Source organism: Thamnophis sirtalis, unplaced genomic scaffold (genome assembly GCF_051295495.1).
Source record: "Thamnophis sirtalis isolate CommonGarterSnake01/CBP01778 unplaced genomic scaffold, rThaSir2_p1.2 scaffold_14, whole genome shotgun sequence".
Classification (NCBI taxonomy): Eukaryota; Metazoa; Chordata; class Lepidosauria; order Squamata; family Natricidae; genus Thamnophis; species Thamnophis sirtalis.
In genome coordinates, this window is record NW_028261394.1 from 36,200,296 (window position 1) to 36,218,853 (window position 18,558).

Here is an 18,558-nt window from a genome sequence, read left to right on the forward strand (position 1 = left end):
GTATGGCAGTCTGTCCTATAATAATAAAGTCTATAATAAATGCACAAATAGTAAAAAATCTTTCAAATGGTACAAGTAAAGGTTCCTCTCACACATGTGTCCTAGTGGTTCCTGACTCCAGGGGGCGGTGCTCAGCTCCATTTCAAAGCCGAAGAGCCAGCGCTGTCTGAAGACGTCTCCGTGGTCATGTGGGCAGCATGGCTAAATGCCGAAGGCGCATGGAATGCTGTTTCCACCAAAGATGGTTCCTATTTTTCTACTTGCATTTTTATGTGCTTTCAAACTGCTAGGTTGGCAGAAGCTGGGACAAGTAACAGGAGCTCACTCCATTACGCGGCTCTAGGGATTCGAACCGCTGAACTGCCGACCTTTCTGATTGACAAGCTCAACATCTTAGCCACTGAGTCACCACGTCCCTAGCCCAAATGGTACAAAAGGTTTAACAAATTCAAAAAATGGGTTCTCAGGCTAGTTCATATCCACCAACCCTTCATTCCATTCCAAAGGAATAAGAAATCCCCATTCTGACTCCAGTGTGTTTTGAATCCCAACTGTGTTTTGAACAATTTTAAAAAAAGCATCTTTGCTCCTGCTTTCCAACTGGCTTTAAATTCAGCAGAACTATTAATCATCTTAGGGTAATCAGCCCATGCATAAGACTTCCTCAGTGCAGAAATATCCCAATCGCACACCGAAGTCTCCCGTGTCCCATGCGGTCCTTGTTGACGGGCCTCTTAACCTGAAGAATGACAATCCGTAATCTGCACATGAAGGAAAAATGCTGTAGTTTATGTTTTTCCCCCCTGCACATATATAAATTCTAAGTGGATTTAATAGAAGAATTCGCTGCTGTCTCTTTAAGAGCCAAACTGTAAGTGAGCTGTTATAAAGGCAGGTAAGCTGATGCAGTTGGGATTAAATGATCTGGCAGCCGGGCAGAAGGAAGCAACCCACATAATGACAGGCCATAACTGCTGGGGATACAGCCAGAAAGATGGTAGGTGATTTGCACAACCCTTCCCCTTCTCTCTTTCTCTCTCTCTCTCTTTTTTCCTGCATCTGATCTTTTCTTCCTTCTACTCAGAAGAGTTATATCGTACTTCTTGGGTTCACCCCTACACCCCAAATCCCACGACCATCAGGCAATAAACAACAGGGGACAAAAGGGTTAACTTTAAAGTGGCTTTTACATTATCACTGGGTCAAAATATTATCTGATTTATATATTTTTTTGGTAACGTTTTTTATTTTATTATTATTATTAGGAAATAAGCGTTCTGTGGCTGTAGTCCTTCTGAGTACTTTTGCTGAGCTGGGGTCCTTTTCTATCTGCTTTTCCAAATATGGAAACCCATTCAAAAGATGGTTGCAAGCAATGCTGATCAAACATTATTCTGGATGCAAAGCAAACCGGGGGGGGGGGGGAGCCGATAGAATATGGGTACTCTAACGCTGATGAAGGAATAAGTCGCATTTTTAAAATAAGGCATCGGAAACAAATGCTCCCCAAGCAGTTTGGCCCGGAAGAGGAGTGATTTAGGAGCGACTACATACTATCAGTCTTAAGAAGGCAACTACTTCAGTAACCAGGTGGTAGGAAGTGGCAAGAGGATGTTGGAGGAGTAACTATATCTGATGCCTTTGGGGGTAATTGAGGATACTGACCCAGGGTTGAAGACAGGTTTCAATCAGTACTGTTGAGTTCTGCACATGGACTTCTTCTCTGTGGCTTATCCCAGACCAATTGAGTGATAAGGGGGAAAGATCTAGCCCTGATGATGTCACCTAGTTTGGTTAATGAAAAGTCTGCATGCATCAAAACAACCAAGCTCAGAGAGCACCACCAAGGATCCCTCGGAGAGTTCATTAACCAACTAGGTAACATCATCAGTGCATAGATCACCATCTGCATTGAGGAGTACAACCTAGTTCCATGAGGGCGAACACATGCCCAAAGTGGCACGCGGAGCTATGTTGCCTGGCATGTGCGGCATTGCCTGTTCCTCTTCTGGGTTTCTGGCATGCACGCACGCATGACGATCAGCTGGCCTTCAGGCATGTGCCAGTGCGGGAAATTGGAAGAACTGTCCATTTTCCAGTGTGAGCATGTGCAGCGGCCAGTTGGTCATTGCGCATGCGTGCGCGCCACAGGGGTGGATTCCATCAGTTACTATTGCTGGTTTGCTTCTGGGTGTGCAAAGCATGCGCGCGCATGTGCAGAGCAATAAAAATTGCTCTGTGCATGCGCAGAAGCAAACAACAAGATGGGGGAACCAATTCAGGGGCGTGGCAAGCCTGGGTCACTGCCAGTTCTAGCGATTCAGGCCACCAAACTACTACCGGTTCGGCAGAACCGGTCTGAACCTGTAGGAGCCCACCACTGGCCAGAAACCAGAAAACTAGCTGGCCGATGTGCATGCATACACTGGAAACCCTAGAGGTTCATGCCCCCTGGACAGTTCCTCTTCTGGGTTGCTGTCCCGACGAGCGTGCGCACACTCCCTTTTCGGCACTTGGTGCCAAAAAGGTTCCCCATCACTGACCTAGTTGGTAACAATAGCTATAGCACTTACACTTATATACCACTTTACGGTGCTTTACAGCCCTCTCTAAGCGGTTTATAGAGTCAGCCTCTTGCCCCCAACAATCTCATTTTACCCACCTTGGAAGGATGGAAGGCTGAGGCAACCTTGAGCTGATGAGATTCGAACTGCCAAATTGCAGGCAGCCGGCAGGCAGCAGAAGTAGCCATGTGCACTCAACCACATGTGTACAAGCAAACAATCAAGCTTAGGGGATGCCAACTCTGTTAATCTGTACTGAAACTCATCCCAAACCAGGCAAAAAGAGATAAGGATTCTAATTGACTTAGTAGTTGTTTTAACCGTGAGCATATTACCTTTGATGAATTGCACGTTAGATTTATGTCTCTGCCAAAGACATCACTATCAACTCCATCAGATGTAATAGCTTTATGGTTTGCACTGTGAACAAGCAGAAATCCAAGTGTGCCTTAAAAGTAGGGGCTATCATCATGTGGCTGCAGCTGATCTCCATAAATCTCTCCTATCTCCTGCCCCAATTCCAAATCTTTTCACAGGAAATGCCAGGAGTTGCAGCGGTAACTTTTGTAAGCTAAGAATCCTCCTTCTGAACTTGCAACATTTTTCTCTTTTGTTGAGCTCCTCAACAAAAGAGTTCCGTGCTAATGTGTCAACTTCAACTGACTAGGACTCCAAACATGTAGGGGGAAGTGGAACAAGTTCCATGATTTTGAAAGACATTCTTAGCTGTTGTTTCTTTCTCCCCAAAGGACCTTCTCTATGGTATAAGTCTTATCCCGTTGCCCAAGGCAGCCGTCAATCTCCAATTGATATCATTTCCACGCAAGCTATCTATGACCCCAGTTTGAAGCCTCTCAATATTTCCTATGAATCGGATTCATCTCTTGGTATCTCCAACAATGGACATTCAGTCATGGTAGATTTCAAGGATGTAGATGACAAAACAGGTGAGTAGAGTGTATTGATTTTTAAAACCTTCACAAACACACACACACACACTTTCTACACAAGATATAATCTAGGACCACCATAAAATGAACCAAAGAAACAGTTAGGGCTCCAAGATGAATTGGAATTCCAGCGATCTTCAGAAATTTATTTCATCTCTAGGGCCATTCAGATGGAACTGATATGTGGAATTGGAAAGATTCTCAAGCATAATACATCAAAAGCCTCTTTTGCAAGGGAAAAACTGCACATCTCAGCACAGCGTTAACACTGGGTGTCCTTGAGGGCACTAAAATGGATGACTTTGCACAGATTTCAGCCAGTGCATTCCAGCCCCAACAGTTAAAATCATGACCCGACAAAAGGGCGAATGACAAGACCGTGGCCGACTAAACCGCGTCGCTAAAACCGCGATGTCATCAACGCGGCGACAACAGCGCGGAGACAACAGCGCGGAGACAGAAGGGTGATTTCAGTCGACAGAGGGGCAATTTAAGTTAAGGTAAGGGTTAGGGTTAGGTTTAGGGTTAGGTTTAGGTTTAGGGTTAGGGTTAGGGTTAGGTTTAGCGTTATGTTTAGGGTTAGGTTTAGGGTTAAGTTTAGTGTTACGTTTAGGGTTAGGTTTAGGTTTAGGGTTAGGTTTAGTTTTACAGCGCGCTTCTGTCGCCGCACTGTTGTTGGCACGATTCAGTGCTCATTCGTTGGAGCGCTTTAGAACACGCGGTTTTATCACCGCGGTTTAGTCGGGCGCGGTTTTGTCATTCGCCCTTTTGTCGGTGAACCAGTTAAAATAATTTTGGACTTTGGAATTGGGCATCTGGAAGTCGGGGCTTCTGTGGATAATCTTGGGTGTTATCATATTATTTGTTTCCACAGGAAAGTAAGAAATCATTACATCATTTATGGCTGTGGTGTGAAACTAGACAATTGTTACATACTCAATAAACTCTGGTTAAGCAAAGTGGCTTAATTTGATATTGGAGCCAGTCAAGGAGTTTTGGAGCTTAAGACTGAGTGGAATGCACATTACAACATGGAACTTTCTGGGGTTTTGGAGGCAAAACCTACTGTTTTGAAAAAGGACCATTTCTGTTTCTGCTTGTACACTGCTGTGTGTGTTGTAAATAAAACTATAAACCTAGAAAGTGTCCGGTTGTCTGTTACAGAAACTCTCCTTGTAAACCCTTTCGTTTTTCACTTCAGTGGCTAAGACGCTGAGTTTGTTGATCAGAAAGGTCGGCAGTTTGGCAGTTGAATCCCTAGTGCCGCGTAATGGAGTGAGCTCCCGTTACTTGTCCCAGCTTCTGCCTTAACCACTACACCACCTGCCCTTTTGTCCTCTGCCTTTGGCCAATGAAGATGGGAAGAAAGGAGTACCTGATTGTTACTACTCTAACGGAACATCTATCAATTCCTGCTTTTTTTTTTTGGTTCCAGCTATTAGTGGAGGCCCCTTGCAAAATCCTTACAGGCTGAAACAATTCCATTTTCACTGGGGGACAAGCCAGAAGTTGGGGTCCGAACATACCATTAATGGGAAATCTTTTCCTTGCGAGGTGAGTTATTATCAATCTTGGCGGAGCAAAGCTGTGTACAAAACAAAGCTTAAAGGAGACGGAGCATCTTTGGACCTTTCAGATTAGCCAAAAATTGCTAAAAGGTCTCCAGATTTTTAAAAGCAAAGCTTTGTGCCCAGTATAGATTATACAATCACCTAAAAATAAAGTTATTTTAATAGTTCTGTATAAAAATGGTCCTATTGGATTTTTCTTTATCATTGTTTAGCAAGAATGTGAAAAACAGCAAATAGCCAATTCAAAAAGTTAATTTCCCACAAGTAAAATTTCACATGACACATTATGCTTTGCTTAACCATGGCTGTGTTCACACATGCCTATTCATAAACTATGGTTTGGAAATTCCAGTAGGTAGGTCACCTTAATATATTAAGCCACAGGTAAGCAAACTGCATTTATGTTGTCAGGCCTCTCCTTCCTGAATCCTTTTTGGATTTTTTTTTTTTTTTAGGACTTCCTTTTACATTAAATGTTAATATCCTGCAAATCTTCTTGTTCCTTTATTTTTCTCTATCTGAATCCGGTGTCTGCAAAAAGATTCAGTGGCAGTTGCTGATCTGAGTTCATATTTTTAATTCACAAATGTGGATATCTAGAGCAGTGTTTCTCAGCCCTAGCGAATTTAAGGGTTGTGTGGACAACTCCCAGAATTCCCCAACCACCACGGTTAAAGGATTGGCTGGCTGGGGAATTGGGAGTCAGCTTCTCTGAACACTTTTTCTAAAGCTGGAGTTTCCTTAGCATTTCCTCCTGACTTACCTGGTGAAAAATAACTATCTGCCAATCTTATTGGACCTTCCAAAAATCCAACTTTCTTTTTTGGACAAAGCAATAAATTTCAGCTCACCTGCTTGATGTGGTCAGGGATAGGAAGAATAATACCTTGGTGTGTTTATGTTTTGAGTAACGGTGTTGTCTGGTTCTCCTCCCAAGCTCCATTTAGTACACTGGAATGCCAAGAAATACCCAACATTTGGAGAAGCTGTAGTTGCCGCAGATGGCCTTGCCGTGATTGGGGTTTTCTTAGAGGTGAGCAGCCTATATGTGTTATATGCTTACCACCCATCAACACATGTTGCACAGCAAAGGTGTCCAATCGGGGCAACTTTTAATACTTGTGGACTTCAACTCCTAGAATTCTGGAATTGAAGTCCATAGAACTTAAAGTTGCCAAGATTGGACACCCCAGATATACAGCATTTGAGGTCACACTTTTCCTTTGCCATCATGTGATTGGGGTTTTTTCTCCAATATGTTAAGTAAAGACAGTCCTGGTTTGAAAATCCTGGCTTCTGGCTTGCATTAAGTAAAAACAAAAAGCATAGTTCACTCTCTTCAGCAAACCGTCATGAAGCACACAGCTTAACACAAAAGGTGAACATGTCAGTGTAAAAGGATAGACAACCACAAGGCTACACATCCAGAAGAATCCGGATAATAACACATTTCCAGTAAAATCTGTTAGTTGGAAAAGGGGGATGTCAATGGTTAGAGCCTCAACGGTGCAGTGGTTAGAGTGCAGTACTGCAGGTTACTTCTGCTGATCACTGGCTGCCAGCAGTTTGGCAGATCGAATCTCACCAGGCTCAAGGTTGACTCAGCCTTCCATCCTTCCGAGGTTGGTAAAATGAGGATCCAGATTGTTGGGGGCAAGATGATGACTCTGCAAAACGGCTTAGAGAGGGCTGCAAAGCACAATGAAGCGGTATATAAGTCTAAGTGCTATTGCTATTTGGCAGCCTCCTGCTGAAATGTTTGGCCCCATCAGTCAACATGAGTCTTCTACAGTGCCTGCAATGCTATGAGTTTCTCTCTGTGCAGACACGAACAGGCTTTCCATCTTGAAAATGTACACCAGGAGGCAATCAAGTCTGAAAGGATATTTTATTTACTTATTTTATAATTGATGTGTTTTGATTGGTATTCCACCATTTTGGTAGGGTACACCTCAAAGCAGGGTACCTAATGCCCTCTCCTCCTATTTTTTACGGTTCACCGACAAAAGGGCGAACGACAAAACCGCGCCCGACTAAACCGCAGTGACAAAACCGCGTGTTCTAAAGCGCTCCGACGAATGAGCACTGAATGGCGCCGACAACAGCACGGCAACAGAAGCACGCTGTAAAACTAAACCTAACCCTAACCCTAACCCTAAACGTAACCCTAACCCTAACCCTAACCCTAACCCTAAACCTAACCCTAAACGTAACGCTAATCCTAACCCTAAACCTAACCCTAAACGTAACGCTAAACCTAACCCTAAACCTAACCCTAAACCTAACCCTAAACCTAACCCTAAACCTAACCCTAAACCTAACCCTAAACCTAACCCTAAACCTAACCCTAAACCTAACCCTAAACCTAACCCTAAACCTAACCCTAAACCTAACCCTTACCTTAACTTAAATCGCCCCTCTGTCGACTGAAATCGCCCTTCTGTCTCCGCGCTGTTGTCGCCGCGTTGTCGTCGCTGCGTTGATGACGTCGCGGTTTTAGCGACGCGGTTTAGTCAGCGCGGTTTTGTCGTTCGCCCTTTTGTCGGGTCACGGTTTTTTACTATGTGAACAAAACTGGGAAGTGAACTGGGTTAAGAGAGAGTAGTGCCAAAAACATGGGTTTACACGAGAGGAATATAAGTGAATGAGTTAGTGTCATTTTAGGCACACCGCCCTCAGAAAGTCATTCTAGGCACAGGGAAAAGAAAAAGGAAGGTGTGATCACCTTCCCTTTTATCGTAACCTCAGAGTGTTTCTGTCCATGGGATTTCATGGCAAAGAGACTGGAGTGGGTTGCCTTTTTCTTCTCCAGTGGATCATTTTTTTGTCAGAGCCCTCTGCTATGACCTGTCCATCTTGGGTGGCCCTGCACGGCATAGCTCATAACTTCATTGAGCTATGCAAGCCCCTTCACCACAACAAGGCAGTAATGCATAAAGGGGTTGGTAGAGGACAGGAAGACCTGTAGTAACGTTGTCCATTGGGTTGCAATGGGTTGGACATGACTTTGCAACTAACAACAACATAGTGTTTCTAAAAAGTTGAATGGTTTCAAGAATTGTGGGTAAAGCAGGAGTCTACAAGCCACAGACTGAAGAAATTATTAACTTACTCTGTATTGTAATTGCCTCTACTTTCATATTGTATCTCCTCTGGCTTTTTCAACATTTAGGTTGGAGAAGAACATACTACTATGAACCGATTGACTGATGCCTTCTATATGGTCAAATATAAAGTAAGTTTTCAACATAGATTGCTCTTGAATTATATGAACATGAATGTTGACATTTCTTATTGAGTTTTTCTCTGTTATGTTCACTGTTCTTTCATGGACATTTTGAGTCAGTTGTTAGATATGCCTTGGCCTGCAACATCACTTTAAGCGATCCAGATAATCTGTTTCTTCCAGGGCTCCCTGTGGACAAACTCCACTTACTTTCTCAACAGTGGTTGGAATCAACCAGAACTTCTCTAGAACTTCTAGGCTGAATAAGACTTTCTTCAGAAGGATGTCTACTGACTCCTACAAAACATCATGGTTTCATGTAATGGTCTGATTCAAATAGCATGCCAGATTTCCATTATATTTTGAACTACAAACTATCAACCCTATTTTGACCTAAGTCAAACACTACTGAAGCTTAATATCTAACTTTACAACAGGATTTCAGTGAGCCTGATATACTGTATGTTTATTTGTTTATTTATTTGTCAAACATGTGCAAGATAGCAGGTATAGGTATGAACATGGACATGAACAAAGAAATGAATACAAATAAATGGGGACAATAGAACAGGGACCGTAGGCACACTGATGCGCTTATGCATGTCCCCTTTAAGGACCTCTTAGGAATGGGGTGAGGTCCATGGTAGACAGTTTAAGGTTGAAGCTGTGAGGGTTTGAGGATGTAACAACAGAGTCAGGTAGAGCATTCCAGGTGTTGACCACTCTGTTGCTGAAGTCGCATTTTCTGCATCAAGTTTGAGTTTGTATCAATTGTTTTTGCCCGTGTATTATTGAGGTTGAAGATGAAGTAGTCATTGACAGGTAGGACATGGTAGCAGACAATTTTGTGTGCTATGCTTAGGTCAGATTGTAGGTGGCGTAGTTGTCAAGGCCAAATTTTCGAGCTTGATAGGGAAGAAAGGGAAAGACAAATCACATGAACATATAATAAAATTCTAAAGTAGACATTGGAGTTTTCCTTCTACTGTCTTTCCTCAGTACTACTTCTCTAAGGAGGAAGTAGATTTGAATAGGTGCTTCAGAGCTCATGAAGGTTGAGACATGGCAACCATCTGGAACTCTTCAAATCAGCAGCATCTTTTCCTGGGATTGTACTCACAATCCTACAAAAGGACACAGCTATTCTATGGAGCTCAGACGAATACTACATTTGCTGCCCTGCTTTCTTCAAGCAAGTTTATGGAATCAAATCCAACACAACTGCACCTTTCTTGCATATATAAGAAAGATTAAGCTTTGCAATAACAAGAGGAAGGGATGTTGTAGTTGTGTTCTGCTGGACATTTTAGATTGAATCCAGAATTAATGCCCTTGGAAGTAACCTATGGAAATCAATTGTGCTTAAGTGAATTACGGAAGTTAAATCCAATTAAACTGTGGAAGCCATAATATTTATAGAAGTGTGCATGTCTATATACTTATCTCGATGCTCAATATTTTCTGCACCTGCTTCATGTATTCTTTTAGCTATATTATCATAATGCAAAACTGACACCTATGGCGTTGGTTTTTTACATTTTTATTTTGGAGCCGGGATGTGAATTATATTACATTACTCATGCAAAAAAACCAAAAAAACCAAGATTTCTAACTTTTATAAAATTCTTTTAAACTTTCAGAGCAATATATATATATATATATATATATATATATATATATATATATATATATATATATATATATATATATATATATATATATATATATATATATATATATATATATATATATATATATATACTCTGAAAGTTTAAAAGCTTCCTCCCATAATTGGGGCTTACCAGGGGTTGTAAAAATCTAATAGATACCTTTCACCCTGGCTTCGCTGATAATGGATAAGAGCCTGTGGCCTAATGACTAAGATCTCTGCCTGGTATGCCTAGTATGCCATATAGCCCAGGTACAAATCCCAGTAAGGGTATGGCTAGCTGATGAGAGCTAAATAGCTTGAAATAGATCTATACTAGTCTCCCTTTATTTATTTATCAGCACAAATAAAAGAACATATATATATATATAGTGTGATTCTGGTAAGGCATCTGGTTTTGTGTTTTTTTTTCCTTAGATCATTTCATATCAGAGATCCATTTTGTGTCTCTTTTCACAAGTTCAGTGTGGAACCAAGTTTTTAGTTCTGTTAGTCCTTTGGGGGTTTTGCTTCCCTCGTTCTTGTTTTTTTGTAGTTTCCAAGAGGTTTTTTTAAAAAAATCATTTTCATTTGCATCTTTAGTCGTCTCTTGATGATGATGATGATGATGATGATGATGATGATATCCATTCAGTGATATCTGACTCTTGGCGTTTCTGTGAGCCAGATCTCTTCACGTCTTCTGATCTTGCACCACTTCTTTGAATTTTTCTATGATCTGGCTGGTGTCCAGCCACTGTGTCCTTTGGTGGCCTGGTTTCCTTTTACTCGGTGGTAGAATTCAACTTTTTTTTACTACCGGTTCTGTGGGCATGGCTTGGTGGGCATGGCAGGGGAAGGATACAGCAAAATCTCCATTCCCTCCCCACTCCAGGGGAAGGATACTGCAAAATCTCCATTCCTGCCCACTTTGGGGCCAGCCAGAGGTAGTATTTGCCGGTTCTCTAAACTACTCAAAATTTCCGCTACTGGTTCTCCAGAACCTGTCAGAACCCACTGAATTTCACCCCTGCTTACGCCAACTCTTCCAAACACACAGTAATTGCTTTCTCTAGTGAACTTGTCTTTTAATTTTATCTTATTTTAAAATGTCAAGTGTTCTCCTTCCTGTTGAAACTTCTCCTAGGGAACAAAAGCTGAATTCAGATCTTTCAACCCAAGCACTCTGCTTCCCTCTGGCAAAAAGTACTGGACTTATGCTGGATCTTTGACAACGCCACCTCTTCATGAGAGTGTAACCTGGATAGTAATGAAGGAAGCTATCCAAATATCAGAGAAACAGGTAAATCTTGCGGGTGAGTGATGAGAATGTAGTTGTGCCATGTTTATGGAAAATATTCTTCTAGAGAGTTGTCAGGAGAAAATGCTGTATTTAAAAAAAACACACACACACCAGTTATTCTCCTGGAAATGCCCTTTCAGCAACCAAGCTGCAAAAGATTTAGTTATCCTATCCAGATAAATTGATTGTTTTTTTCCTCCATGATTTTAAAAAATTATCATTTTGGAGAGGGATTTATAAGTAGGTTTATTTATGCGTGGAGGCAGGTTCCATTGAAAATCAGCAGGGAATTAACATTGTTCATACTGGTACCACTTACGACCACAATTGAACCCAAAATTTCTGTTGCTAAGGGAAACAGTTAAATCAGTTTTGCCTCATTTCACGACTTTTCTTGCCACAGTTCAGCGAATCATTGCTGTTGTTAAGTTAGCAACACAGTTAAGTTCCTTAAGAGGAATTTGACTTCCTCTTTGACTTTGCTTATCAAAAAGTCACAAGAAGAAGCGACCTTGGGACACTGCAACGATCATAAATATGAGTCACTTGCCAAGCATCTGAATTTCGATCATGTGACCAAGGCTATAAGTCACATTTTTAGTGCTGGCATAACTTCCAACAGTCACTAAATGAATTGTTGTAAGTTGAGGACCACCTGTATTTGATTTTTTTTCTGGCAAATCATAGTGGTGTGGTCTTAAAGAGCACTGTGAGATTAAGAAAAGGAGTGGCCCAGTTTTGCATATTTAAAACGTTCTTTATAAAGACTGAAAACAAAAAAATTCAAAGGAGGCAGCAGGATCTTAATGTTGTCCATCTACGGTTAACATCTGTAGAATGAACTGCATTCACTTGGCCACAGAGCTTTTATTAAACTGTGGTTAAGATGGATTGTATATCTGTTAAATTATTCTCATTATCTCTAAATGCAGGGATGTGCAGTCACTAGAGGCAGGGGAGGCGTGGCCTCACCAGTCATGAGGAAAAGGAAAGAATTTTAAAGAATGTTTTTAAAATAATTAAAGCCAAGGTAGTTGCTGCCAGATTCCAAGTCACAGTGACTTGGAACAGTGCTTAGTGTTAACTATAGGAGGAGGCGAGAGAACTAGGGGCCTCCTATGCATAAGCAATTTTTCGCCTTTTAAGAGTTAGGCAAGGGTTAAAAAGCGAAAAAATTCGTATGCAAAGGAGGCACGTGTTCTCTCGCCTCCTGTAGAGGGCATTTTTAGAGGCTTTTTAGAGTTCTCTGGGCGCAACTAGCTCAGTCTGACTCAGAGCTCTGGCAGAACCACGTTGCCTTTTCAAACATGCGCGCACACACGCACACACACACACACATACACACAGAGAGCTGGATAGAAGTATATAAGCCCAGCTTCACTGATTACAAGTTTGAAAAGACAACGTGATTCACAATCAAAGGCACCGATTGGAAGGCAGCAGGGGAAGGGGGGCGGGGAAGGCAGAGGAGCTGCTTTCAAGCCTTTGGAAAATATATCCAATCCAACTTCTGTGTTTGTGTTTGTTTGAGAGTGAGTGAGTGAGAGAGGGATCCAACTTCTCTGTGTGCGTGTGTCTGTTTGAGAGAGGGGAGAGGGAAGAAGGAGGGGGAGGGAGAAGAAAAAGAATGGGAAAACTTATCTTGCAAGGGGGGAAAATGCTGTCGCTTTAAATCGGAACTGAGCATGCCTGGCTATGGAATTCTGGGAGTTGAAGTCCACGAGTCTAAAAAGCTGCCTCACCAGCCATAAAGCTCACCACACGTCACTGTCTAAATGTAATCTTTAAGAGAAAAAAGTCTTAAAAGCAGCAGGTAAGGACTTACGTTTTGATTGCCATTAAGCTGGGCTATATTGTGTTTCCAGTGAAATTGTTTTCCCTCTTTAACTGCAGTACTTAGGCCTTATATAAATTCCCTTTTTTGTGTTGCTGTATCTCAGGTTTAAAAGCATTGTGTATTATACTAACATGTAGACTTCTTTTTGTATTTCTCCAGCTGTTAGGATGCTTTAATTCTTTAAAATCAAATTTTGCAAATCTGTTGCAAACCTCACCTCCCAAACAACCCTGGATAAATAGCCTAGTTATGAGTATGACTGGATGAACAGAACGAAATAAAAAACGATGAAAGAGTGTTCAGGGATATTTTTTTTAGTATGATTTGCTTGTTGGCATTGTTACAGACTTTGTTTCTAGCTGTAACGCCGTCTCGTGTGCGTTTACAGATGGAGAAATTCAGAAGTCTTCTTTTTACGATGGAGGAAGATGAAAAAATCCCAATGGTGAATAATTTTCGGCCTCCTCAGCCTCTTAAAGGAAGGGTCGTTCGTGCATCCTTCAAGGTATAAAAAGAACAAATGAATGAAAAGGAGAAGGAACAACACAGAGGGTTTCTAAAATCAGCCGACTTAAGACTGATTTGCATCCAAGGCTGTAAAATGCAAGATGGCTACAGGACATCTATTGACTTTGACATGATTTTATCTATTTCAAGATATCTTGAAAAGCATCCATATCACTCCAGACCTCCACAGAAGATGCTTTTAAGAACCTGAGCCTGCCTGCCTGCCTGCCTGCCTTCCTTCCTTCCTTCCTTCCTTCCTTCCTTCCTTCCTTCCTTCCTTCCTTCCTTCCTTCCTTCCTTCCATCCATCCATCCATCCATCCATCCATCCATCCATCCATAATTCTCCCCCCCTGAACTATTGAACAGTGCAAGTGATGTCCAATACCCCCAGCTTGTCTGTGATGTTCCTTGGATTATGGAAGGACCAGCATTTTGGAGAACTGAAATCATTTTATGTTCACATTACCTGTCACCCACTTGTAGAAAAAGTTGGATAATTTAGGAAAACAGAATGAAAAGCCCTTCAATGTTTCTAGCTGAAAATTAATGGGTATTAAAGGGCAATATATTTTTCACACCCATCAGTATCAGCCGTCCTCTGATGTGCTTTTATAGCCGCAAAGCCTAAAATAAGCAAGAGAAATTTGTGCTTGACTAAAGCCATCAATACTTCAATGCTTTCCTCGAACTTCATTGCCCTTCATGCTATGTTTTTCTGCTTCAGACAATCCTTTTTGAAGATATTTGCCAAGGATAGAGAACCATAGTCCTTCAAAAATGCTGCTTACCTAAAACTCCAACTTGGTCCTAACCAGCAAGGATAATAGAAAGGGATGGTGTCAGTTTGAAAACCACCCATTCATTCATTCCAGGACTTTACAGACCTAGATAACAACAGCTAACAAAGTTGGAAGGGACCTTGGAGGTTTTCTAGTCCAACGCCCAGTTCTTGCAGGAGACCTATACCATTTCTGATAGATGGTTGTCAAGTCTTTTTTTTAAAACCTCCAATATTGGGGTATCTACAATTTCCAAAGACAATTTGTTCCACTGGTTAATTGTTCTCACTGTTAGAAATGTTCTCCTTAGTTCTAGGTTGCTTCTCTCCTTGGCTAGTTTAGTTTTAGTTTAATAGTTTAGTTTAATAAGATTTGTATGCCGCCCACTCCCTTGGGACTCTGGGCGGCTTACAGGCAAAGTAGAAAGAAACATTTAAAAGTTAAAAAATAAGATACAATTATTAAAATTCCACATCGTGCATTCCGTCTAAGTGGGGCTGGATATTGATCAACAGCCCCAGGCCTGCCGGAACAGCCAGGTCTTGGTGGCTTTACGAAAGGCCGGGAGAGTGATAAGTGTTCATCCATTGTTTCTTGTCCTGCCTAGAGTGCTTGGGTAAGTAAGTTGGCCCTTGTGGCAGCCATGTTTTCTTGAATAAGCTTCAAAATGCTGAGTTTACACATTTCACTGAGCCTGGGGTGGGCTTCAAAAATTTTAGCAAGGGGGCCTCTGCCTGGTTGTTGGGTGGGCGTGGCCATAGTGGGTGTGGCCTAGTTGGTCTCCTGCACCATGGGGGGGGGGTTTGCCCTCCCCGGGCTCCGGAGACTTTTCTCAAGCCTTAGGGAGGGCGAAAATGGCCTCCCTAGGCTCCGGAAGCCCTCTTCCCAAACTTCCAGTAGGCTTGTTTTTTGCCCTCCCCAAACCTCCCTGCGCGCCCTGCACTTACCTGCATCCAAAACGGGCCACGTGGGGACTCCTGGGAGGGACAGGGAGGGGTGGGCAGGGCCAGCCAGGAGTGGGATTTGGGGGTTCTCCGAACTGCACAGAATCTTAGCTAGAGGTTCTACCGAACTCCCAGCAGCCCACCCCTGCACTGAGCTCTAACCAAACCAATCCAACCACTAATGATGGTTCTTCAAAGCTTACACGGGAACTTGTTTTCCTTCTTTAATGTAATGCTTGTGATTTAGTCTAAGCCTTTCCAAACAGTACATGTCATATATCATTAAATAGCTGAGTTTCTAGAGACCACAAGAGGCGGTTCAGACTCATAGGACTCTGAGTTCCCCATTTGCTCAGGTATTGGGTGTATTCTCCATTCTTTTTTACAAGAGTAGAGAATTTCATTGCATTTAAGTACAATGACAATAAAGATCATACTTATACTTAATACTCCAAATTTTCAGCTTTGTTGTAAAGTTGCCCTCCCCCCCCCCAAATCATTTAATAATGCAAAATTTAAATTATTATGCTCGTCACAAAGTCAGGGAGAGGTTCAGACTGGATTTGGCACATATGCCCATCTCCCAAGTGTTTCTCAAGGACTCACGATAAAGGTTCTTGTTTAATAATATTAAAGGTATCGTGGTGAGATGTAAGCTATTCCAAATAAAGCTGCATTTTGCAGTTGACCGATGGTGATTGTGTCAATGCTGATAGTATTCAAGTGCAGCTCCAGATTGTTTTGGTTGCAAAGCCCCAATAGGTACTATTTTTGCTTTCTTTTGCCAGAGCCATTCTGTTTCTATTGACAGTTTCTGGGTAAAATACATAGGAAAATCCCATTGGGGGGGATAATCCATTTAGGGTTAGGTCTCCATGAATTTGGAGAGCAAAATGGACATCACCAATGGATTCCTGGCACATTGGTATGCTTAGGAGACTTTTGGATTCTATTTGTGTTTCCAGGTGAAATACATGGGAAAATCCCACTGGAGTAAAATCCACTTAGGGTTAGGACACCATGAATTCTGAGAGCAAAATGGACATCGCCAATGGTTTCGGAGCCCAGGGGTATGGTTAGGAGGGTGCATGCTTTTTGAGTCTGCCTTATCTGTTCTGTCCCCCCTTCTCAGCTGGTTAACAAATGGCAAGCAGACAAACGTAAAAGGAACTCTCTTTATCAGTTCTCAGCTCGGACTGGCTGCGAGCCCAAAAAATAAACAGAAATAAAGTCTCTTTCAAGCAGATAACAGAATACAAAACAACTCTTACAAGCAATGCACTTCTCCAAGTGTAGCCTTGGATCAGGATTACAGGAAACAAAGCACTTTTCCAAGTGTATCTTACATAAACCACGACTGATGATCAATCAATGTTGAACAAACCAAGGAACGAACGTTGACTCCTGCAACCAGGGCGTGGCACCATCCGTCCTTTTATCCCCAGAACACGCCAAGCACAAGCCCCAGCTGCAGTGTTAATCTTGCATCCTGAAAAGACTCACAGAAGACATCTGCTGAGTCACAACACTTATCTATGTTTCCTGGAAAAATGCATGGGAAAATCCCACCAGGGATCCACTTAGGGTTAGGGTTAGGTCTCCATGAATTTGGACAGCAAAATGGAATCACCAATGGATTCCTAGCACATTAGTATGCTTAGAGAGTTTTTGTATATTGTGATTATTATTATTCATAGTTGTAATGACTGAGATTAAATCAGAAGTGTCTTGACCTCTTGGGGATCCTTTTCCAAATGTGATCCAAAATCCACACTGTAGACCTACTCACTCTTTACTACAGATGTTACAACCGCAAGTGGGCTTTTTAAACCAAACGGCTCTCCAGAGGTTTATAGTACATCAGCTTTTTAATTGATTATAACTGAAAGTGTCATTCAACATCTTTTTAAAAAGGGCTTTGGTATTATTTTTTTTAAGATGCATTTTGTCTTTTGGCATTTCCCCTAAATCTAAATAGGGAATTAAGCCAAAAATTACCAACTCACTGACATTTATAACAGTACACAGCAGCAGATCAAGTACCTGATTTAGGATGGAAAAAACCCAACCTCTGATTTGGAAAGGCTTGCAACTGAAAAAACGTGACAAACGTCAACCTGGGTTTTTTTCCATCTGCACCATCAACATCCTCGTTCCTTCTGTCCACCAAAAAAAAAAAAAAAAAGAAGAAGAAGAAGCAAAAAATGGATTTTCTGGTTTAGGGCCCCAGTGAAATCCTACCCAAATGCTCTCGCCTCACCTTTAAAGGCGGCAGAGTTTATTCATGGATTAGTTTTAACGACCGTATCCAAAATCCCTTTAAAGATGTACCTTTGACCAGCTAATTCCCAAAGAGCAGAAAACGGCTTTTGCAGCGCTTTGCAAGGCGCTGAAAACCGCTGGGCGACCCAGGGAGTAAGCTTGCATGTTTTTCTCCTCCTCCTCCTCTGTCTCGTGCAACGTCGGAATCCACAGGAAGGCCTGGCGGGCACCAAGCCTCCACCCGCGGGCTCGGCTTTGATCACAGGGGCGGCAGCCGGTGAGGCCATCCGAGGACAAGCGAGGTTGGCAGAGGGCGGGTTCGTATCCAGGCGGGGCTGCTCCTTGTCGGCTTTTTCCCTTCTTCGACCCCAAGAGCCACGGGTCGACACGCGGCTTTGGAGAACGTGGGGTACTTGCGCGCACGTGGAGCTTTCCGTGTTTGCAGGGGCTGCGCTCCTGGCTTTTTTTGTTTGTTTGTTTTTGTTTTATTTTTACTGAGGTAGGTGGGTGGGTGGAGAGCGGGGTTCTGATGGCAGGGCGTGGGGTTAGGGTTGAGCCGGATTGCAAACCGACTTCATCCAGGCTTGTTAAGGAAACGCTGACTAAAAGGCGTGGGGGAATCTCCCAGTTTGCAAGAATAGAATAGAATTCTTTATTGGCCAAGGAATTTGTCTTTGGTGCAGATGCTTTCAGTGTACATAAAACGATAAGATACATTCGTCAAGAATCATAAGGTGCAACACTTAATGAAAGTCATGGGGTACAAATAAGCAATCAGGAAACAATCGATATCAATATAAATCATAAGGATACAAACAACAAAGTTACAGTCATACAGTCATAAGTGGGAGGAGATGGGTGATAGGAACGATGAGGAGACTAATAGTAATAGTTATGCAGCCTTAGTGACTAGTTTGACAGTGTTGAGGGAATTGTTTGTTTAGCAGAGTGATGGCGTTGGGGAA

The 18,558-nt window shown here is 42.3% G+C and overlaps 1 protein-coding gene and 1 long non-coding RNA gene across 2 annotated transcripts; one reads left to right on the top strand and one right to left on the bottom strand.

Moving 5' to 3' along the window:
- The first annotated feature begins 915 nt into the window (after window positions 1-915).
- CA7 (carbonic anhydrase 7) lies at window positions 916-14,540 on the top strand. The gene is made up of 7 exons (XM_087728874.1): window positions 916-997; window positions 3,314-3,511; window positions 4,950-5,068; window positions 6,023-6,118; window positions 8,258-8,320; window positions 11,107-11,262; window positions 13,488-14,540. Exons 1-7 carry the CDS (start codon window positions 958-960, stop codon window positions 13,608-13,610), a joined length of 795 nt encoding a protein of 264 aa, XP_087585000.1. The 5' UTR covers window positions 916-957; the 3' UTR covers window positions 13,611-14,540.
- Window positions 13,471-17,945, bottom strand: LOC148042780 (uncharacterized). Its single transcript, XR_015698453.1, has 3 exons — window positions 17,663-17,945; window positions 17,375-17,490; window positions 13,471-13,597 (listed from the first exon to the last, which is right to left on the bottom strand). It is a non-coding gene; the product is annotated as an uncharacterized LOC148042780 (long non-coding RNA).
- Between the last annotated feature and the right edge of the window lie 613 nt (window positions 17,946-18,558).